The sequence below is a fragment of the Falco rusticolus genome, chromosome 11 (genome assembly GCF_015220075.1).
Source record: "Falco rusticolus isolate bFalRus1 chromosome 11, bFalRus1.pri, whole genome shotgun sequence".
NCBI lineage: Eukaryota > Metazoa > Chordata > Aves > Falconiformes > Falconidae > Falco > Falco rusticolus.
The window spans coordinates 27526106-27548673 of NC_051197.1; the positions used below are offsets into that span (position 1 = coordinate 27526106).

General features: G+C 53.0%; 1 protein-coding gene across 4 annotated transcripts in view; it reads left to right on the forward strand.

The window, feature by feature from the left end:
• The window catches only part of LMX1A (LIM homeobox transcription factor 1 alpha), a 46954-nt gene extending 27084 nt beyond the window's left edge, over positions 1-19870 (forward strand). For 2 of the 4 annotated variants that reach the window (XM_037404840.1, XM_037404839.1), the window contains 6 exons: positions 11773-12005; positions 16931-17100; positions 17252-17329; positions 17440-17509; positions 17644-17814; positions 18043-19870. In XM_037404840.1, the coding sequence (XP_037260737.1) occupies positions 11773-12005; positions 16931-17100; positions 17252-17329; positions 17440-17509; positions 17644-17814; positions 18043-18203 (883 nt within the window). In that variant the 3' untranslated portion in view covers positions 18204-19870. The remainder of the gene's footprint in view (positions 1-11772; positions 12006-16930; positions 17101-17251; positions 17330-17439; positions 17510-17643; positions 17815-18042) is intronic. The other 2 variants (XR_005106840.1, XR_005106841.1) reach the window with 2 other exon arrangements.
• The last annotated feature ends 2698 nt before the right edge of the window (positions 19871-22568 follow it).

Sequence of the window (22568 nt, forward strand, 5' to 3'; positions counted from 1 at the left end):
CCCTGACATTGCCACTCTGGGGGCCCCCATCTCACCGGCTCTGTCTACTAGCACGTGTTTTGGGGCCAGGAGAGCCTTCTCCTGGCTGAAGGCGTTGAGCTATCTTCCATGAGGGGTTCGCAGCTAATTGGTACAATCAATATTTGTTTTGCAAATGCAATTGGAGGGAAAGAGGGATTGAGAGTGCCAGAAATTCAATTGACCTGTAAAAACAGATACTGTGTAAAGGGAATCCTTTCCCTGCCAAGCAAATATTTAGAAAGGAGAAGCAATAAAATGAATAAGCAACAAAGTAATATCCTGCCTCCACGGCCGTCAGAGGCTGCTGGGAAGGGCTGCTGCCCCCGATGCTGCGATAACCCCGAGCAGATGAGCGGCAGGAACCCGTTTCCTAGAGAAAGCGTGTTTGCTTTTACCGTCTAATCTGTCAAGCTCATCCTCATGCCTCGTCAGTGCTGGAACCTGTCTCAGGTAGCCCAGCAAGCTGGGCGCCAGCCCGGCATCCCTGCAACCACGGTGTGAGCCTGGTGGTGGCCTGCGGCTGTCCCTGCACCCTTGTTCCCCCTTGCAGAGGTTTTGCTCCCACATCCTCACTCAGCCTCCTCTGATTTCTGGGTGATGGAGCACACCGGGGAGGGCTGTGGGTGCTGTAGGGTGTAAGGGGTGTGTGGGGTAGAGCATCAATAATTCGTGTCTGTAAGGAAATTCCAGCACATCAGCACTCGGCCTCAGCACACCTTGGCGTGAAAATCAAAATGTTTAAGAGGAAGTAAAAAAAGAGAGTTTTTCAGATCAAAAAGCTCCAGAAAAATGTTTTGGGTAGGGAGTGGTGAGGTGGGATCCAGCCAGGGCTTTTGCCAAGCGGGAGCGGACTGCCAGGGTCCCTCTTTCCCAGGTTGCTCAGCATCCTTAGTAATTTGAAGAGAGATCCCCTTGGGCTCATGTCTGAACTGAAAAACCTCTGTGGAAAACACAGACTTTTCAGAAAAAAAATACGATCTCTGTACATATGTGTGTGTACGTGTGTGTGTACATATATATATGAAATAAAGCAAGCAGAAGGAAGGGAGATGATTTTTCGGGAAAACTTCCAAACAGCTCTGGCACTGAGCACCTTTAAGCCAGTTTGGAGGCTTCCGAGCATCTTCCCCCCATGACAGATACTGACGCCTCTAATTGAGGTCAGGATCTGAGCCTGTTTCTCCTTTACTGGCATCAATTAGAGCCTTTTTTAGGGGCATTGGTGGCTACCGATGCTACCTTGAAATGCTGTCGCTACACAGAAATCAAAAAGAGGTTTGGATTTGCATTGGCATAATACTGAATTTTCAAGAGAGCATTGGCTAAAAATGTAGACTCCCCTCGCAAACTTCCCTGGACTGAAGAGGAAAAAGCTCTAGGGAAGCAAGTGAATTTTAAACACTCGATAATCAAATTTTCTCGAGGTTTTATCCCTGTTTACTATGAGACTGAGCTCCTCTAGGATGCTCAATACGTCTGGGGAAATGATGCTTGGACCCACAAAAGGCAGAGCAGCTCTGCTTCTCCACGCGCAAGGGGTCATTTGGGAGCAGGTTGCTTGCCGAGATCATGGTTGCTGAGCTGCCCGCTGCTGGGCTGTCTCTGCCGACGCATCCCCGACCCGTCGATGGCATGAGAAACCCCCCTGTGCGCCGTCATCTGTTATCGCAGCCCTCTCTCGGGTGCCGCTGAGGTTGCAAAACGTGCCCTGAGCATTCGTTTCTTCCAAAACTCCAGCCTGAGAGCACATGCTAGAAAAGAGCTGCAACATGAGCTCAGCGGAGGAGGGGGGGGGGAAAGATGGCTTAAATTTAATGTCTTTTTAGATGAATATTTCCATTCATTCCAGAGCATATTCCTCTGGCATTTCCAGCATGCTTGTTTAGCCGAGTAGTTAACAAACTTCATCGAAACACATGTTATAGTGCTCTCTAGTGCACGGAGCTATGAATGAAGGATGCCTCTTTTGAGATATTTTGATGTGCAGCGCAGCTTTTACTCTGGAGCAGCCTGTTAACCGCAACAGCTGCTTCCCATTGTGGAAATGCTGTTGGAAAAAAAACAAAACACCCATCCCAACAACCTGACAACACATGCAGATGATATTTATGCGAAACCCCACATGAGGGTGAGCTGGGGCACAGGGACATAAAAGATAAGGCAAGAAATAACCTAGCCAGGAGACTGATATCTCCCTGCCAGCAGCACCCGGTGTGCTCCCGCGGATCTCTGTTTGCCGAGCCAGTCCGAAGCAGCTGGTCTCTATGTCCGACTTAGTTTACTCTGTTTAGCTTTTATACAGCCGAGCGATTTTTATAGCCACCGGAGCACTAGGAAGCTCGACAGGATATTGGCCGCCTCCTAATGAGGGTTTGCCACGTTGGCATGTCGGCACAAACGCCCTGTGAATTTTAAATGTCTGGGAAACAGCGGCTCCCGTGGCCCCGTCCCTGGATGCTCCGGGAGCCGTTGGGGGGAACATGGGTTTTCTGTTTAATAAAGGAAAACTCGAGCCTTGATTGTAGCCTAGGAGACTCGAGAGCAGCCGGGATCCCCAGTGCTGTGGCACAGCTGGGCCCAAGGCACATCCACCTGCACGTCCCTCGATGGTGATGCTCTGGGAAAGCCCCCCAAAAGCCAGGGGAGCCTGTCCTGCCCTGGGCAGTCAGGGAGTTGGGTGGTCCCAAGCATGAGGTTGGACCCGTGGAACCAGGCTGGGGGTGAACTTGAGCCCCTGGGATTGTCTGATCCCTTGTTGAACCTGTTGGTATAAGGTGGAGGTGAATTTATGGCATCATGGTGGGGTCGGGGCTGGAAGTGACTGGAGCTGCCCAGCCCTTCCTTTACTTGGAGCAGGGCTGGCTTGGATGCTGGGTCAGGTTGCTCAGGGCTAGGACCAGTCGAGTGCTGGCTGTCCCCAAGGAAGGAGATTTCTTCTCTTGACCTGAATGCTCTTTCTTTTCCTTTCTTTTGTTTTTATAACCTTCCTTTTGAAATTCTGAGTGGAAAATAGAAAGGTTTTAATTTTTTCTTTTGTTTCTATATTCATTTTCCATCTCAAGAGCTTTACAAAAAAATCAGAGGCAAATGTAATATCTTGCAAGAAGGGATATCTTAAGCTGGAAGGGAATGAAAATAGCTCCTTCCCCCACGGTGGTACAGCACGTTGAAAAACCAGTGGGTGTGTAAAATCCCCAAAGGGGTAGGAAAACCAGCCTGCAGGATTTTTTAGCCAGGATATCTGTTTCTTGGAAAGAAGAAAAAAAAAAGTTTCAAGATCATCACTGTTTTATCTGCAAAATGAATGACACGAGCAGCATTTCCTTCTCTCCTAGTTATTCCTGCCCCGCTTACAAAGCTGGCCAAATTGGGGTGGTGGCAGCGATGGCACATCCTCTTACTCCTGGTGACTTTGCTTTTCCATCATTTGCCTCTCCATTAATCTCAGTACAAACAAAGGCTCTGAAGAGACAAGCTGAAAAGCTCCTGGGGGTACGTTTAAATCAGTCCTTTCTAATAATGTCTGTCGACCTCTCTGTGGAAGCACTGCTCCCCAAGGAAAGGACACGGAGCCGCAGCAGCGTGCTGAAATATGGTGGGGTGTAATTAATTCTGACCTCTGGCTCCCGCTCACTCACTCTCAATATTAAATTTGACTAGTGATATTGTGGTTTTTCAATTATCCTTGTTTTCCAGGGGGCACAGGGAGGGGAGGGGGTCGCCGTTCAAAATTCAACTTGGTGGGAGATGCATTGGCTGGGATGTGGAACTCGCATGCCATGGGCTGGATGGGATCAATCCTTGGGTCATCTCTATTGGGATGGCATTTGGGCTTGGACACAGTGTTGTGTGTGCTTCTCCCCCTCCTACCTGTGTCCATCCTGCTTCCAAAATGAGATACTTGTCTGGTGCCGGGATGGGGCCAGCTCCCTGCCTGGTGCTACATACTGTTGGGGTCGTGGAGATGGGGGGCAGGTACAGAAACAGCCTTTAGGGAAATGGGGAGGAAAATCAGCATTTTGGTCTTGTTCTTCTGGCCTTGCCCAGGAGGTTGCTTTCTGGCTGCTCCTGAAGTCAGTAGAGGATTTTTATCAGACTCTTCGAGGGCCTGGAGGGGACCCAGAGCCATCAGCTCCTACAGGACCTTATTGGTAAAAGTCTTGGTAGCATGTCCTTGATCAGGAATGGAGCAAGTTAAAACAGCTTTAGAAGCCATGCACTTGCTTGACCTTTTATTTTTGTGTAGAAAAGGCTCGAGGGTTGCTAGTGTATTTTGGCAGCGGCTGTTTGCTGGGAAGGCTTCGTTTGTCTGTTTATTTAACCCTATCATTCTAACAGTGCCCCTGCTTGTCATGGTGTGGTCTCTGGAGGGTCGGGGGGGGGGTGTTAAGTGACCTCAGCCAGGAGGCAGGGACGAAGGTGCCCTTTTCTGGGAAGGCTCAGGTTGTTCATGTGTAGCAGTAGGGTAAAACAGCCCAGTGCCAACCCCCTCTCCTCCTCTGCCCTCCTCTCCTCTCTGCCACCACCTCCCCAGGATGTCCCTCATCACCGGTGTCCTCTGCCACAGCACCAGGCTTCACAAGGGGACATGGGACCTGCTTAGGTGTTCTCATCAGGGCAGGAGCTTGTTAAGGGATGCTCCTGCAGGACACCCATGTGTGGACCCCCCTAGTTTAAACCCTCCAAAACCTCTGGGGTCCCTGGATGGGGCCGTCCTCCTTCTCTGTGTCCCAGCAATGCCCAACAGCAGCTCTGCCTTGGAAAGCGAGCTGTGCTTGTTGGCATCCACCGCTGTGGCGAGCTCTCCGAGGCTGGGATGCACGGCAGAGCGGGATGCTGGATGGGGTAGGACCGAACCCAGTGGTTTGGACCCTGGGTTAGGTGGAGAAAGGTGAAAAGCAGGGCTCTCCAGCTTCACCTCCTCTCCTCACTTTCCCCAGCCTCTCGGAGAACACAGCCACCAGCTCAGGTCTGGATTTTCCAGAGGCCAAGGACTGACTTTTCAGACGCTCCATCCCCAGTTGCCAGCAGGGTCTTGGCTGGGCCCTGGGGAGAGCTTGCCCCCCGGGGCTGTGGAGTTTGCATCAGCCCCTGGGATGAAACAAGTCCGGTTCAGCCCGGTTGCTATGTCCCCTCGAAGCATCGGAAGACGCATTCAGGCAGCAGAAATGATGAGAAGGGCTTGAGCCGGGAGGGGGTGGGGGGGTGGGGGGGGGAGGAGAAGGGAAATTAAAAAAAAAAAAAAAAAAAAAAGGAAAACGCCACTTGCTGCAAAGCAAGCGAATTCTCCAATAAACCTGAATCTGCTGAGAATACATTTTACAAACATGCAGCGAAGTTGGCCGCTTTTGTTTGGGCGTTTGTTAAGCATTAACTAAAGAATGCCATGGTCCAGCCTGCTCGGTGTGAAACCTAATTCTCCCCCTTTCTGGAGCCATGGCATGGAGTGCTCAATTTTTTTCTCTCTGTAGGACTGCAGCCTTCTGGTACTCCAGCCAAAAAACACTCATATTTTAGCAAGCTTAGCCCCGGCCCCGTTGCCAGGCAGTAAAGCGAACACTTGCCCGCCTCGGGGGGAGGGAGCTGGGAGACAGGGAAGGGTCAGGAGAACAGCCCCAGGGAAAACATCCCTCCTTCATCCCACCCAGAGCTCTCCCAGGGCTTGGGGTGTGTGGGGAGGGAAGGCAAGGGTGGCTGCGGGTGCTCTGCTCTGTCAGCCTGGGAACCCGGAGACCCCGGGTGGGTTTGGAGGTGCCTGGGATAGCTGGTGCTGTGTTGCCCTCTGAATCACTCTCCCCGTCCCCAGGACATGCCAGCCTGCTCTCTGCAGTGCTGGGGTGCACTCAGCCCTTTCCTACTTTCTCCCACAGCCTTGGCACCCTCCCACAATGGCTGAGGGTCCACATGGTCCCCTCACGAGGATGCCAAGAGATGCCCTCGCAGGCACCACGCATGGTGGGTGCATCCATCCTGCTTCCTTCTGGGTTGTGGTCCATGCCCTCGGCCTCATCCTTTATCCCCAGGAGGGCCAGAGTGGGGGACAGGGTGACCTGAGTCCAGCAGCAGCAAGAGAGTGACTCGTTCCCAAGCCATGGGTGGAGGGTTGACAGCCACTGGCACTTTTCCACTGCCAGCCCATCGAGGACCTGGTGCTGCCTTCCCCCCTTCCGACAAGTGACAGTGAGTGAGAAGATGACCCAGTGCCAAGACAACTCAATCCAGCATCCTTGCTCCCCATGGAGCCCTGTGGCTCACCGCTGGCACCCGCCGCCAGCCTCCTCCCGCGCCTCTCGCACTGTGTGTGGCCGTCAGCTTGTCCCCATGCCAAGGTCACGTCTCTGGCAGGGGTCGTGGCTTTGCTTTCCAGTGAGCCATCAGTTGGGGATGGCTGTGAGCACGAGCAGGCTGGAACTCCAGCACTTCTGACGGGTTGGTCGGGGTCTGCTCAGGCTCCTCCGGGGTCATGGTGAGAGCAGGTGATGAGTTGGTCAGATCTCTGCACCAAGGTGCTGGAAAACACAGCACCTCTGCGGATGCACCTGCTGTGGCAGCCCTGGCAGGGAGGCGAGCGGGGCAGCTGCTTTGTGGGGACTGGTGCCATCAGGGTCATTGGGGGTTGCTCCTGCCCCTCTCACCACATCCCAGGGCCAGGTTGGCAAGCATCCCTCTGCCCAGCAGAGCTGCCTTGCCTTACCCACTGCCTGAACCAAGCCTCTGCACGGCGTTTGAGATTTGTCCATCAGTATTTAATATCGGCGTCCCTGACCCGCCACCCCCTCCCCGGGGAGGCTTCGAAGGGCTGTGTTTGTATGCGGCGCACGCAGACAGACAGCAGCCGGGAAGCGCCCGTCAATCATGGCCCCTTTCAGCCTGTCACCTCAAAATAAAGGGAGAAAGAGGGGGTGGTGGCTCCGATGGGAACCGGGGGCTGCCCACGCCGCTCCCCCTCCATCAGTGCGGGAAGGGACACGGGATGCGCCTCCCCAGAGGTGGCTTTGGCCACGTGTTGAAATTTCTAGGTTTCAGTGATGATGCGTGGATGGGAAACCCCAGAGCAGAGGTCTGGGATGGATTTCTTGAGGAAGAGGAACTGCACAGAGAGGTGTGACTGTGTCCCAGGGGAAGCGGGATGGTGGTGTCTGTAGCATCAGCTAGCTTGCTTGGGGGGGGTTCAGCAGGAATGTTAGACTTTTGGAAATGGCAAAATACTTTGTTTCAAGATTTTCTTGAAACCCACCACCACCACCTTTGTTTCAAAACTACAGATTTCATTTCAAAAGGGACCTAAATTTTAAAAAAACCCACAAACTTGGTGTGGATGAATCAATAGAGGAACAGGAACATTTTTAAGATCAGAAACAAAAGGTTGTGTGTTGTGATAAAAATTGCTTGCATCACTATATTTTCATTCCAGTTCTTCTTAAGTTGAGTGGGTTTGTTTTCGCCTACAAATATTCACCGTCAGCGCTTCAATGAGGCTTTTACCGAGTCACTCATGGCAGGCTGGGTTTCCAGCGAGCATCACAGAGCTGAGCAGGTCACCCCGTCTGGTGCCCTGCCCTGTGCCTGCCAGCTCTGAACATGATTAAACAAAGCCAAAGGCTGCCAGCCAGGGGTTAGCTTTTGAACCCTAGGCTATGGAGGGAAAAAAAATAAATCTGCCAAGAACTAAAGCCCACAGCATCCCTAGAATGGCAGAAATGAAGGCGCTCCCATTGCAGTTTGGGGGTTGGTAATTTGTTCTTGGTTTAAAACCTGTTGAAGTCCTTGGTCAGAGCCTGTCCTTCTCTTCTGTGGAGCCTCCTGTAGAGAAATGTAATCTCAAAGTCCCCTTTGCAGTTTCAGGGAGACACAAAGAGGTAGAGAGGGGAGAAAAGATGGCATATGCTCTGCAGCCTGCTGCTTGCAGCAGGAGGGGGCTGGGCACAGAGCTGGAGATCCCAGAGGTGGAGGAAAACATCTCTGGATCCAGGCTGGTGTGGATTGCTGAGGCAAAAATGTTAAATTAATTGCTAGATCCAGTGCTGGAAGAAAATTTTCCTTCAGCCCTGTCTCAGGCTGACCAGGGGTGTTTCAGTTGGCTTATTTATGCAGGGGTTGTCTATGCAGGAGTTATCCTATGTGGAGCTAACCCTATATTCCAGAGTGGGATTATCCATGTGTGGGGTTATCCATGCAGGAGGTTATCTGTGCGGGGGGTTATCCGTGCATGCTCTTCCTCCCTGGTCCCTGCAGAGGAGCTGGTACCGTCCAGGGCTGGTCCAGGGCTGTAGGGATCTGGGACACCAGCAATGCCCTGTACTCTCTCTCCATTACTACCTGCGGTAGGCTGCAGGTTTTATGCTCATGACCTTTTAGCGCCTAAGATCTCAGTTTATTGTGGGTTTATAGGGAGCTCTTTATGGTTTTGTACTGTGGAAGAGGTTTTATGGGGATTTCTCTGCATCTCACGTTGCTCAGGGATGGGGGAGTCCTGCACTGGGCAGCAAAAGCTGCCTGGTCCGTCTGGCATCCCTCAGCAGGAGCTGTTGGGACTCAGCAGTTTGGAAATGAAGTCATTTATTCAGCGACTTAAGTACGGCTTTAAGTGTCTAATATTAGGCAGCCATTTACCTAAATCTCACACCTTTGTGTTTTGCAACACGCTTTGGGCTTAGAAACATCCATTGCTCTGCTGGTGCTGCTGTGCATAATTGGCAAAGGTTTATGGCACTCTAATCAGTACCCTGGAAATAGAGATTTTGGACACATTCATTCGTGAAGATTAGATAGCAGTAAGGTAATAACTTATCAATATTTTATTACGTAGAGCAGTTAGTAATCCCAACAGGTAGGGCTTAAACTTCATTTAAACAAGATGAGAATGTGTTACCAGATGAATACAAATCACCTCCACTTTGACATAAAAGAGACATAATTAAAGGCAAAATGACTACAGAAATATTAACACAAGCCTGCGCTGCTCAGATCTGGGGCAAGAATAAAAATGACCCTTCAGAAGGGATGCTTTCAAGGGAATATACATCCCTCTTCTCCCAGGGCAGTCACAGGGATGTTGGAAATACATACATCTTAGAGACAGACAGTTGTATGTAAACCTGGGAAATCGTAGTTTAATGTACAAAAAAGCTACTAATGGCATTATCTGGAATTACCAACTCCCCCACCTTTTATTTGATGATTTTCTGCTTTCTGTAGTGACAGTGGTGTTTTATAAAAGCTTTATAACACCCCTTTCCTACTTCTTGGGGGATGCTACAATTTGCTGAGTGTGCCCAGGATTTGGCTGGCACAGGGAGAGTGATGTACCCCATCCCCATGCTCGCCACCACCAGTTTGGGAAAACCTGGGAGGGAGCAGGCACTGCCCACGTGCTGGTGCGCCGCGTCCGTGAGAGGACCCCAAGATGGGAGGGTTGCCAATAAATGCCAATGCCAATAAAGTGGGGTGCATTTGGGGGCCCCATTCCTGACCCTTCAAGCCCTTGCCACCCAGCCCTCAAGGCTGGTGGACACCGCTGACGGGCAGCAGTGTGCAGTGCCAGCTGTGTGCACATCTGGCAGGCAGCTGTTTGCCTCCAGAGCTTGGTCACCAGCTGCAGCATGGGGCACTGGGAGGTGATGCTCCGTGGCTGACCTTGCCCATCGGCGTGGGGAGGCAGGCGTTATCCTCTGCTCCTGCACATGTCTGCCCTTCTCATGCTGGTGGGACGTGCCGCCTTGCCCGGGCTCGCTGGCTCCACACAGGCAAGCGCTGCTCTCTGACGAGACGGGCACAGATGTGCCCAGCTGCTGCCACCAAATCTCCTGGGCTCACTGCCTGCACAGCAGAGCCTGCCTGTCCCCCTCCGGCGGTTTGCACAGCTGACCGTCTTGTTTGTCATCTATTGGGCAGCTAAAGCGGTGAATTGGAAAAGCGAAATGAAGCCTGGCTGGGATTTCAGGGGAGCAGGGGCAGCACGTGGGCTGCAGCAGGACGCACTCCCCTTAGCTGCTGGGGAGCTTTTGTTCAGCAGTGCCGCTGGAGGTAGGGGTGCCTTCGACTTGGGAGCTACCTCTAGGGCATGAAGACACCCACCTGCCTTGCTATTGCCCCCCGTCTCCTGGTTTTATGGGCTACTGAGCTCATCACAAAAACTTTTTGACATTGTCCCCATTTTCTGATGGTTTCGCTGCGAGGGTTTCGCATACATCTGGTCCTCTCCTCCTTGGAACGGGGCTGACTCAGCACTTTTCATTTCCTATGTGGTTTGTTGTAACAGCCAAAAAAAGAGAAAGGATCGAAAGCCTGCTGGTGGCTGCAGGGTTTCTCTCCCCCTCCCCAGCCAGCCAGCCCGCCCCAGCCCTGCAGGTCTCTCCCCGGGATGACACATGGGATGGGGACCATGGCAGTGGGAGCTATCGGGGCCGTTGGAAGGCTGGATGCAGCGCTCCCTGCACAGGTCCCTAGGGCATCTCTGGGCTGGGACAGGGGCGATGCTCGGAGATAACCTCTTCAGGATGTGCGCTGACTTCTGACTTCTCTTTCTGGGCCAAAGTCATCAAAACAGGGGAATAATAATGTCCAGTTCCCACAGATATTTAGGGCAAGGCTGGGTAAAAGGTGATTTTTTCTTTATGGAGCCCGAGCCAAAAACATAGATATCTGGGGGTGATGAAGAGATTCAGCATTGGTACCTTCAAACATCTCTACTGGGGGAAACATCCCATTCACTTAAAACATCCAGCCCAGGGTTTAGCTCCAGGTGCCTCCGAGTCCTCTCAGGAAAACACTGATGCTTGTCACCTCTGCTCTGCTCGCCTCAGTTTCCCCAGCTGTAAATCATCAATCATGCTACTGAGCTGTGGTTGTTGGGTTTTTTAAGTCAGAAAAAGAAAAGCTTTGTTTTAACCTGAAGTGCTATTGCTGTCGTTACTATTGTTGGCTTTGAAGTATAAAGCCAGTGTGTTGAAACCTGGAAACTGTACAATTAGGGATGCCTCAAACACTGTCACATCAATGTCAAGGAACGAGCTGAGCTTTTTGTTTTCCTTTTGACACATCAAGTCTTCAGTCTGTCACCAGCCTTAACCCCAAAACTGCTGCCACGGAGGTCTTTATGATATATTAGACATTCCTGATGTGCTTGCAAGCAGGAAGGGGGCTGTTCCAGTGACCCAGGCTAGAGGAACAGGGTGGTTTGTGGGTGACCAACAGCACGGGTCCTTTCTGCAGGTGCTTGTTGAGAGGCACAGATGAGCTTGCTGGCCCCATTGCCATCTCCAGCATCTCCTTATGTCTAGGCGTCAGCTGGAGGCAGGTTGACACATAGAGTTGGCCTGATAAAACTCATGTAGATGTGTCGTATCCACATCTTGTGGTGGTGGGAGCTGGACCACTGGGTTTGCCGCCTGTTTGCTTTTCGCCTGGAGTATCTGGATGTTGAGGTCTTTGTCCTTCAACAGTATCCATGGTAAGCACCTGCTAACAGATCAACCAGAAAGGCTAAAGTTGACCCAAAAGCAGCATCCCCCATTGGCACAGGGCAAGCTTGCAGCATGTGCCTTATACGGCAGGGTGCCAGCACCATTGTGCCTAGTCCCCCAACACAATCAAAGCACCAATGGGGTGACCCAGTGATCCTGTGCCAATGCTCATCTCCCCACCATCCACCATGGGTGCCCCATCTGTTGTCCCCAGTGCCATGCCACCCGCTGGGTGCAGCTGTGGTGCTGCCGCGTGTCCCAGCAGGATCTCCTCTTGCTCTTGCAGGCTCTTTGCGGTGAAGTGTGCTGGGTGCCTGGAGGCCATTGCGCCCAGTGAGCTGGTGATGCGCGCCCAGAAGAGCGTCTACCACCTGCACTGCTTCTGCTGCTGCGTCTGTGAGCGGCGCCTGCAGAAGGGCGACGAGTTTGTGCTGAAGGAGGGGCAGCTCCTCTGTAAGGGCGACTACGAGAAGGAGCGGGAGCTGCTGAGCTTGGTGAGCCCGGCTCTGTCAGATTCTGGTAAGGGGCCGCCCGCGCCCAGCGTCTCCCTGGCTGGTCCCGCTCTGAGGCCCCGGTGAGCGCGGTGGGGTCTGGAGGTGAGGTTTGGGGTCACTGCCCTGAACCTCTGCCAGGGTCTGAAGGGAAAAGCTCTGTAAGCACCATTGCATCCTCCAGCCAGAGTTTCTCCCACCTCACTGGCAAAGGCAGGAGTGGGGACCTCGGCAGCAGAGGGGCTGCAGGGCTGGAGGATGCTCTGGGAACCATTCCATCTCATTAGGCTCATTTCTAGAAGGGTTTTTGCTCCTGGCCTGTGCAGGGCACCAGCACCCCATCCCAAAGGGTACACAGCCTCCCTGGGCATGGGAGGGAGGGTCGTGCTGGCTGAAGGTGACATCTCCCACCTCCTCACCTGAGGAAATGGAGGAGCTGCCCCTGGTATAAATACACCGTAAATGAGAGTCTTCCTGAAAACAAAATCATGGTCCCAAGCATCCCACTGACTACCTTGGGCTAAACCTTCTGTGTCCCTCCCTTGTGCCTCGCTGTCCCCACCTGGGACTCTGGAAAGGCTGAGTGCAAGAATTGAGCTGCTTCTGCTGCAGCCACCCTTTTTAATACTAAGGGGAAACTGAGGCACAGAGCTAAAACTTGAACTGGCAACAGGGAACCTGCAAATCTTGTGTCCCCAGTGGCTTCCCAGCCAGTCGATGACCGGAGCCAGACTGCAGACCTGGTGTGGTGGCACTGTGGGGACACTGCAGAGCCCAGGGGGGCTGCAGGAGGGGTGGCACGTGGCTGGAGGTGGGCAGGGGGCTGGCATTCTGCTCCAGCCAGGGTGTCACTGCCAGACTGGGCTGCCCAGAGCATCAGATCATCATTAAAATATGTATTTACAGTCAATGCAAATCAAATCTGAATGTTTCCCAGGAAGATAAATTTAGTAAGAAAGCCCAGCAACAGGGGCCGGGGGGATGGAAATGACCTGCTAGCAGAAATCCTCATGTTGATGCCATCCCCGCAGAGCCCTGCTCCTCTTGAGGTTGGGCAGCCCCATGCCGTGTGCCTGGGTCACTTGGCTCCTCTTAAAAACCGTCACTGGGGGAAAATCTGCTTTGCTCAGGGAAGGATTTCCCTGCTAAATGCCATGCTCTGGAAAGGGCTGACGGCAAACTGGCAGGGAGCCTGTCTTTTCCCTGCTAGAGCGAAGCACTGGATAAAAAAAAATAATAAAAAAATCATTGTTACAAGCCCATTTAGGAGGGAGTTCAGGTGCGATGTGGGGCAGGTCATGGACATGGCAAAGCCTGGAGCTCATGGCCAGGCGCAGGCAATGCTGTGGCTGGGGGAAGGTGTCGGGGGGGAAAGGGATGGCTTTGGTGGGGATGGAGCAAAAATTACCCAAACCCCATGTTTCTCTTTAATATCGTGCTCCTCTGCAGCGAGAGCCTGGCTGCTTTGCAGCACTGTCTGCAGCTGGCTCTGTTCGAGCTCTGCAACCCCGCTTGCTGTACAGAAAAAATCCTCCCCCCAAATAACGGTGATGATATTTAAAAAATAGAGTGAGGCCATGGGAGGAGGTGGCTGAAAGAAGCTGGTGAGTGATGGTCCAACGCTGGAGGAGCTGGAGGGGCAGGAAAGCAGCAAGATCCAGCATGCTGGCGCTGGCTCTTGCCTTAGCCCTGGGAAAATCCTTAATTGATTGAAGAATTATTATTTTTTCCTTCTGGGATGAGCAAACTCTTTCAGTTAAAATAGGAACCAGTGAGGAGACGTCATGCAAGAAAAGAAGTGAACTGGACACCACGGTTTGGGTTTATTCCTAGTGGGGGGAAAGGGCAGTTTGGGAAAGGTGGGGGAGCTTTTTCTCCCCAGCGACTCATCCGCCTGTGGTCCAGCCCCACTGCCAGGGCCTCTGGCCAAACCAAGAGCTTCAACTAGCAAAAACCTCCAGGGGAGGTACTTAGTTTGGTGGAAACTCCAGCTGAGACTCAGGGGATGCAAAAGGCTGGTGTGGGAGTCAAAAGGAAACGGCAACCCCCTGGCTGGTTGGAAACCCAGGCGAAGCCCCTGGCATCCCCTGGCAGCCCCTGGCTCAGGGGTCCCAGCCCTTCTCATTTCCCTGCAGACCCCATAGCTTAGCCCCACCACCGTCTGTGCCTGGTTTTGGTTGCCACCAACAGTTCCTAGGGATGTCTTGTGGCTCTTGGGATGGTGGCATGGTGGGGACCAGCCCAGGTGCATGTGCCATGTGGGTGCTCGGCGTGGCACGGCATTGCCTCCTCCTGCTGCATTCCCCTGGGGACCACACTGGGGGATGCAGAGGGTGTCCCCGCTCAGGCACTGGTCCTGGATGCCCTTCACCAACAGCATGCCATGTACTTGTCCAGCCTTTCCCTGTCCCCATCCTCGCTGCTTTGAAGCCCCCCCACCCTCCCTCCCCCCGGCTGCCGCGCACCAAAGGCCACTTTATGAGAAAGCACAGATAAAAAGCAAGCCATATGTTGTCTGTAATCTCCCAAACCCTCGCTTCAATTACTGCCTCCCCCGAGCCTCCGCTGCCCAGCCTAAGTAAACAAGCCCCTCTGAAAGAGGACCCCGCTTTCCAATTAAAAGTGTCCTAACGTTTCTCCTCTCCCTAAATCCTCCCAAGCGAGGAATGTCCTGGCCCCGGCGGCGGGATGCGGGCTCGGCGGGTCGGACCAAGGGCACGCCGCACAATATCCATCGCCCAGGCCCCTTCCCAGGTGACGTCAGGGGCAGCCCCAGACACTCATTAATTTCTCCCCCTCCTCGGTGGGGAAAGGCTTGAAAGGGAGAGTTAATTAAAAATAATACCCCGCCAAATCCGGCTTCGCTTTTCCTTCTTTCCCTTTGACACTGGGAGGGATTTGGGGAGCAGGTGTTGGGGGGGAGGGCTTGAAGGGGGGGGTGGGGGGGGTGGGAGCTGCTCCACATCGGTTTTCCCCCTTGGCATGGGTTTTGAGCATCATTTGCTTGATAGAGTCCATGAGCCTCTGGTTCCCCGCTGCTGGGCTCTCCCTCTCCTGGACTGGAGGGGACTGGAGTGTTCACCTCATTTTAGGGATGCAAAGGTGTTCAGGCACTGATATGTCTCCACTGGTTGACATTCCTTCTCCTGATATTTTTAAAAATCTCTACCCTTCCATCAAAATTAAAATCCTTCAGGTTTCAGGAAAGCTGGCAACTTGGCGGAGCAGAGACCCTGCTTGTGCTGGTGATGAGAAGGAGGCAGCGGTGGCTGCTGCTCAGCCCCATTAACCATCACAGACTCCACACCCTGGGGGTCCCCAGCACTGGGGCTCTCAGACCTACCTCATTACTATATCCCTTACGCTGGGACATGAAGAGAGAAGTTTGTCTTTCCCTGTGCCGCTGCTGCTGTGGGTATGCTGTGGATGTGCTGTGAGCGAGTGGGGAGCTTGCAGCAGCAGCAAGGTGGTGGCTCTTGGGGGCCAGCATCCAGGTCCAGGCTGTTTGGGTACCACCAGTGTGAAGATCCATCCCCATCCCAGCCCTCCCCACAGGGAAGGCCTCCATACCAGCTGGTGAGCCCACGAAAGAGACCAGCAGTGTGAAGGGAAGAGGTAACTGGTACCTGAGAGCATCCTTGCTCCTCCACTGTGATCACTGCCTCCCCTCGCCCTGGAGATCTGCTCCTCTCCCCATTCCCAGCTGGGCTTCTCTTGGGTTTATGCTTTTCTGATGTGTGTGATCCATGATCAGCTCTTGCTGTGGGCTTCAACCTGACCTGCTTTCGCTGTGAATCTGAGCCAGGCTTACACACCCCTGCTGCATCCCCATCTCCCAGAGACACAGCAGCCCTGGGACGGGTCTTGGGCCAAGTACAGCCTTGCAACTGCATCAGACCAGCACCTCAGCTCCATTATCGATTCCCAGTCAGAGGGTGGAGGAGCTTTCTGGAAAAGGCTTGTAAAAGGGAAGGACCTGTGCTGTCAAACCTGCAGTACAGCCCTCCAACACCGACTGAGCAGGCGAGACCATCGACACGGTGGTGATGCAGTAAGTGAGGAGGGCTGGTAAGAGGCGAGGCAAGGCAGCACTGCCTGCTTTCCCGGAGCAGCTCCTGCCAGAAAGCCCCGTGGCCCTGAGCGGCAAAGAGCAGCAGGGAGAGACACACCAGTGCCTGGGAACACAATGGAGCAGCACGTTGCAGCAAGTACCCAAGGGGTGAAGCTTGAAGCAGCCTGCACTTCTGTCCAGGGAGATTTAAAATTCCATGCAAGGGAGGAAACACAGGCGAAAAGGTGCCCCTTGTATTTGTGGTCAAAAGCCTGGGCTCTAAATGCAGTTGACATCCATGGTAGGGCAAGTCAGGAGGAGTTTGTGAGGGTTGTGGCTAACGTGTTGCCCTCTCTGAGCATCTCTGCTCACCCCACACCCTGACCTCCCCTAGCCTGAGCTGTCCAGGCAGGGGGACCAGATGCCTGGTCACCAGCTAGGCTGGGGGACACCCCCAGGGGCACAGTGGTCCTCCATGTCTGCTGTCCTCTTGAGTGAACGTGGCCTGCCTCTGTCCAGATGTGTCCCCAGCTGTGGCCTGGCAGAAAATCCCTGTGGGGCAGGCAGGGATTTGGGTCTGATGGAGAGAAATCAGGCATCCCAGGGTTTCACACTGCAGCTGCTCAGGCAGTTGGGGAAAAGAAGAACCCAAAAGCACATCTGCTGGCTTGAGCAAATGTCCAAAACAAAAAACCCAAACTGCGAGTCACAGCAGCTCTGCCTGTCTCTGAGCTACCATGGGGCAGCCAGCCCCAGACCTCAGCTTCTCACACGCATTCACAAGAAGATCCCCACCACAAACAGTTTCTTTTAAATCCCCCAGATTATTCGGGACATGCTGGAAAATGGTGTGCATGGCCCATTGTCTGTAAAGGACCTCTTTGTTTTTTCCCCCCCCGTAGGCAAGAGCGACGATGAGGACAGCATTTGCAAACTGGGCCAAGCCTCAGGGAAGGGTGCTGAGGATGGGAAAGATCACAAGCGGCCCAAGCGGCCCCGCACGATCCTGACCACGCAGCAGCGGAGGGCGTTCAAGGCATCGTTTGAGGTCTCCTCCAAGCCCTGCAGGAAGGTATGGGGAGAAAGGCCCATGCTCAGCTGCCTCCAGTCCCGGGGATGTCCTGGATGCTGGGCAAGGAGTTGCTCCAGCTGCTCTATCCCCTCCTAAAGTCCCCCTGAAAAGCTGAGTGGGCTGAGATGCTGCTGTCATTCCTCTCTCCAAGGTGCGGGAGACACTGGCGGCCGAGACGGGGCTGAGCGTCCGTGTGGTGCAGGTCTGGTTCCAGAACCAGCGAGCAAAGGTGGGCACGAGGGGTGGCCCTCTGCCAGCAGCCAGTGCTGGGGCTCCCCTCCCTCCCCTTGCTTTGACCAAGGGATGATTTCACTCCTTTTTTCCTCCCTTCCCACCCAGATGAAGAAGCTCGCCAGGAGACAGCAGCAGCAGCAGCAGGATCAGCAAAACACACAGCGCCTGAGCTCAGGTACCCCCGTCACACCCAGCTCTCCCCACGCTTGGAGTACCCTGTTTCCCAGCCCTCTCCAGGCTTCCCAAGGGGTCTGGGTCCCCCAAAAAGCAGCAGCCTGATTGCACCAACAACTTGCTCTTCTCTTCCAGCCCAGACAAACGGCAGTGGCAGCGCGGGGCTGGAGGGGATGCTGAATCCCTACACCACTCTGCCCCCACCCCAGCAGCTGCTGGGCATGGAGCAAAGTGTCTACGGCTCCGACCCTTTCCGGCAAGGGCTCACCCCACCGCAGATGCCCGGAGACCACATGCACCCCTACGGTAAGGCTCCAGGGCTTGCCCCTTGCCTCCTCTCCTTCAAAGAGATGCTGAGCTGGGGTGGGGGGCTGTGTGGTGGGGGCTTGTGTGGGGGATGCAGCAATTTCTGGGAAGATGGCAATCCCCTCACCTCTAAATACTCTGCAAAAGCTGAGGGGTACCGGGCACTGCCATGGTGCCGGAGGAGAAAGCAGGCTCTGAAGCCCTTCTGCTCCTTCCCTGCCTCCCAAGGTGCTGAGCCCCTCTTCCACGACTTGGATAGCGATGATACCTCACTGAGCAACCTGGGTGACTGCTTCCTCGCCACGGCGGACGCGGGGCCACTCCAGGCGCGAGTGGGGAACCCCATCGATCACCTCTACTCCATGCAGAACTCCTACTTCACCTCCTGAGCGTGGCATGGTCCCCGGCACGGGGCAGCCACCGCTGCCGCGCTGCCCCAGGAGGGGCTGCAGAGCCCCCGGGGTTGGGAGGGAGGGGGAAGCGACACTGCTGGGATGCTGTCAAACAATATGTTGTAGCTTGGGATTTCCAAGGAGCGAGTTAAGTTATGGGTTACATAGTTTCATGTTTCTTTTAGGAGCCTAGGATTAGGGACAGGAGTGGTTTTTACAGCTGGCTGGTGGATTTTCAAATTTCAAACGGGGAACCAAATTTCTCGTTTCAGCAGGGGAAAAGGCAGGGGAAGGGGGATGGATGCCCCTATAGGATCATCCCGGTGCTGTACCCACTCCGCACCACCTTCGGTCCGAGGAGTGGAAAGAGCAAACTGCTGATCTTCATGGGGAGAGCCTAAGGCATCAGCAGGGCTTTGAAATTTGAAAAGCTGACGACACTTTGGGGAAACACGGGGAAAATGTCACTGCAGGGTTTTCCCTCTGTTGCCTCGACCAGCTTGAGTGCTCGCTGTTAAAACACAGTGACTTTTAAGATAGATGTTCCCATGAGAATATAGAAAGCTAGAAACCCCTAACATTGCCCCCGTCCCCGAGGATGGGGGTGTGTGCGTGTATGTGTGTGTGTGTGGGCACGCACGTGTGTGTGTGTGCAGAGCCGTGTGGCTGTGGGTGATGCACTACACAGCTGCACCTGCCAGATTGTATCAACAAAGTTTATTTCTAAGTCTATCAGAAATTTACTGTACAGCAAAAGTAACTTTATTTTCAACGTGAACCATATTTAAGGAAATACTCAATGCACTTAAGTTATAAGATGAAATAATTTACTTTTTATAAACATTATGTTTAGGTTGCAAAAGCCCAGTGGCAGGGAAGGAAAATCAGTTCATTTCAGGCGATAGGTTTGGGTTTTGGGGTTGGTTATTTTTGGTGCTCTCAGGTTGCCCCACTGGTTTTGAGGTGCAGTTGAAACACAAAGCAGGGCTGGCTCCAGGGACCTGCTCTTCTGCTGGCGGATCGATGGGGACAGCATGGTGGCCAGATCCTGTCCCCACTGCTGGACGTGTCCAGGAGGTCGGTGTGGGGTGGACAACGCTGCTGGAGCTGGTGGACATCCTGGCCCACTGGGGCTCAGCCATGTTTCTCTGCATCACCTCTCTCCTTCCCACAGCAGGACCCAGCTTGCCTCCACCAGCGACCCCATCCCGTACCCTCAAACATGGGGGCTAGGTGAGTGGGAACTGCTGTCCTGGCTCTGGAAAACACCGCAGCTCGTATTGCCACCCCTCGGGAGAAGGAGAAAGGAGGGACAGCCCTGCATTTCCCACCCCATGCTCGGGTTCATCCCTGCCAGAGCCGTGGGAACCTGGGGAAAGTTCTCCTTAGGGTCGAGCCTTCAGCTGACCCTCACCTCATCCCCACTCTCGTTTTCATGCGTTGTGTCCTTTTGTGCTGCTGTTCACAAATGATGTAAGCAACAACCCGTAAAGACATGCAAGTGACTGTGAGGCTCAAAACACTGGCTCATTGCCACCGTATGATCTGACACTGAATGTAGCGGGGTCTGGAGATGGCTGACCCGGCAGGAGATGCTGACACACTGTCAGAAATCGCGTACCAAGATGAAATTAAAAAGATAAAAAAGATCTCTGGAAAAAAAACCCGAAAGGCGCCTGATCTTTTCTTGCGTGGGGTGTCCCCTTGACTCAGAGAGGGGAGGGTTTGCACCATCTCCAGAGTCAGCAAGGTGTTGGGTGGGGTACAGAGAGACTGCAGGGGAAGCTTCAGCTCCTTGGGTTTGAGATATCAAATACTCTCTGGTTTGGGACTAAACTGGCCCTTAAGGGTCCTCCATGGCCAATGGACAGGGGGGACTGGTGGAAGGTGACACATCTCCCTCTGGCTCCCACTCAAGGTGGCAGTGAGGGGCTTGCTGGGGCTCTCCACTGGGCGCAGCAAGGCTGTGCAGGACTAGCTCAGCTGTGAGCAGCCAGCTTGGGCCATCTAGACATCTGCAGGCAGTGGAGATGACGCCCTGCCAAAGTGATGAAAGAAAAAGGGAGGCCAGACAGCAGGCAACTTTCCTTACAACAAGGAGGGATGGGGGAAAAAGAGAAAAAGAAAACTATTTTGCATGTTTTCCAGCTCTCTGTGTGGGCCCATGTGTGTTTGTACCACCAGAAAGCTCTGCTTCACATTTCCACCTGCCCACAGTGTTTCTATGCTCTTAGTGTTGAAGGAGACCTGTAGAAGTCAGGACAGCCAGGTTACTAGCCAAAAATTTTCCCAAACGCATGAGCTCTTGGCTTAAAACACCCTGCAGACCTCAGTGGTACCTTCACATCCCTGGCTGCCATCTCAGCTCACGAAGCAGAACATGGCTGGGAGGCATTCACCCTTCCCAAGGACAGGGGGACTGCAGGAGTGGGAGAGCATTTCTGCAGGCCAGGTTACTCCATAAATGGCTTCACCTGGAGTATCACCTCACCATGAACCACAATGCTCCATGGCAGGGCCATGGGCAACTCCGTGTTAGGACTTCGTAAAAGGTAGGGGTGGGTATTTCCCGATAGGGATTGCTCTCATCACAGCTCCCTGACATGGAGAGATCCCATGAATATGTGTTGATGCCACCAAATTGGGGATGGAGATACACAACCCATTGCCTAAAATGTTCAAAACCAGATGTTCTCCTTTCCGCTCTTCATCAGTCACTGTTCTGCTGTTCCTGTGCTATAAAATATTTTCCAAGTCCAACCTGCAGAAAAAAATATTCTAAAATGGTGCGACTGTGTGAAGAAAACTTGTGATTTTTATTTTGCAAGTTGTAGTTTCCTAAGAGCAGACTGGATTTCTAGGGTTGGTTTGGGGTTTTGCTTTATTTCAGGACAGAAGAGCAGTGCACCTCACCCTATGGACGGCAGCTGCTGCAAGCCCTACCAGCAGCCCCAGCCCAGCAGTGCCCAGTTTGTTCCAGTCACCCAGTCATGTCTTGGCACGGGGTGCTGGGCAGCCTGCCTGACCCAAACTGCTCAGGTCTGTGTTCTTGGGCATCCTGCAGCTGAGTGTTTCCCCTTGCTCCCCAAAATGAAGACTTATTTTTCACCACTCTACAGGCTCCATTTTCTCTCAACAATTACATTTTGATTACAAAACATCTCTGAGCCTGTATCTGACCTCTGTTGCCTCAAACATGAGCTGAAAAGAAGATTGGAGAAACATCTAACACATAGAAGAAAGGCTTTCCATGGAGAATTAAACAAGCTGTATTGAGCTGCAAGGCCTTCTCTCCCAGTAGAAGCATCTCACCTGTGCCTGCTTGCTCGTTTGGGGTTTAATTAGTCAGTCACGAGGTAAAGGTGTTGCTGGAGAGAGGGTAAAACCCTATAAAAGCAGGATTCACAGGTTGGCTGTGTTTGGGAGGAGGTGGGAAGATGTGCCCTAGGAAGCTGCCTGCCTTGATTTGAGATGCTCTTGTGAAGGACAGCAGGGTAGGTGCTTGCGTGGAAATTTTGCTGGATTTCTAAAGCCCTTGCTCTTTTGAAGAGAGAAACACATGTTGAGGAATTTCTTTGTAGAGACTGGGGTATTTGTGCATGCTTTACTCTTGACAAAGCACAAGGGTGATACCTGTTACAAATGCTGGTATCTTTTAATGTTGGCTAAGTGTAATTTTTTTAGCTGGCTGTCTTCAAACCCAGCTTCTGGGTGGATGATGTGGAAAGGTGAAATCTGATCTTTTAGTTTGGGATTTTGGCACAAGAGGGTTCCACAGCAACAGGGAAAAGTGCTGGATCTGTCCTGGCATGGACAAGTTAGGGAAATTATGGCTTGAGGTTTCTCTATCGCTGTGTTTGGTGGTCTTGTAGAAATGCTGACTGGTGTTAGCGGAGCAGAGGGAACCTGGGCTGGGGTGAGGTGGATAGTCACCAGGGGCTGGAGGTGAAGTGCTTTGCTCTGTGGAAAGGGGGCAGATCTGGGGGAGGTGGTCTGTATGTGGTGTGGAGGAGCTGCTGTGACCCACAGAGCCAGCATGAGTCTGGTTTGCAGGATCTAGTTGTGGGTAATGGCTGGGTTAACACCACCCAGGCTTGCAATAGAAAAATGGATGTTTTCATTAATGGTTATTAAAATTGCCTTAAAAATTCCCCTGACTTGGATGCTTCTTAAAACATCATGTTTAAAGTGTTGGTTTTTTTGTAAAGCCTTTTAAAGTTAAAAGGCTTGTCTTCTTCCACCCACAGTTATCTACTATTTGAAAAATGTTCACCTACATCAGTCTGGCTTTCCATCAGCCTAACTATCAATTTACACTTACTAAATTACTTCCCCCAAAATAAAACCCCCATAAAACCCATG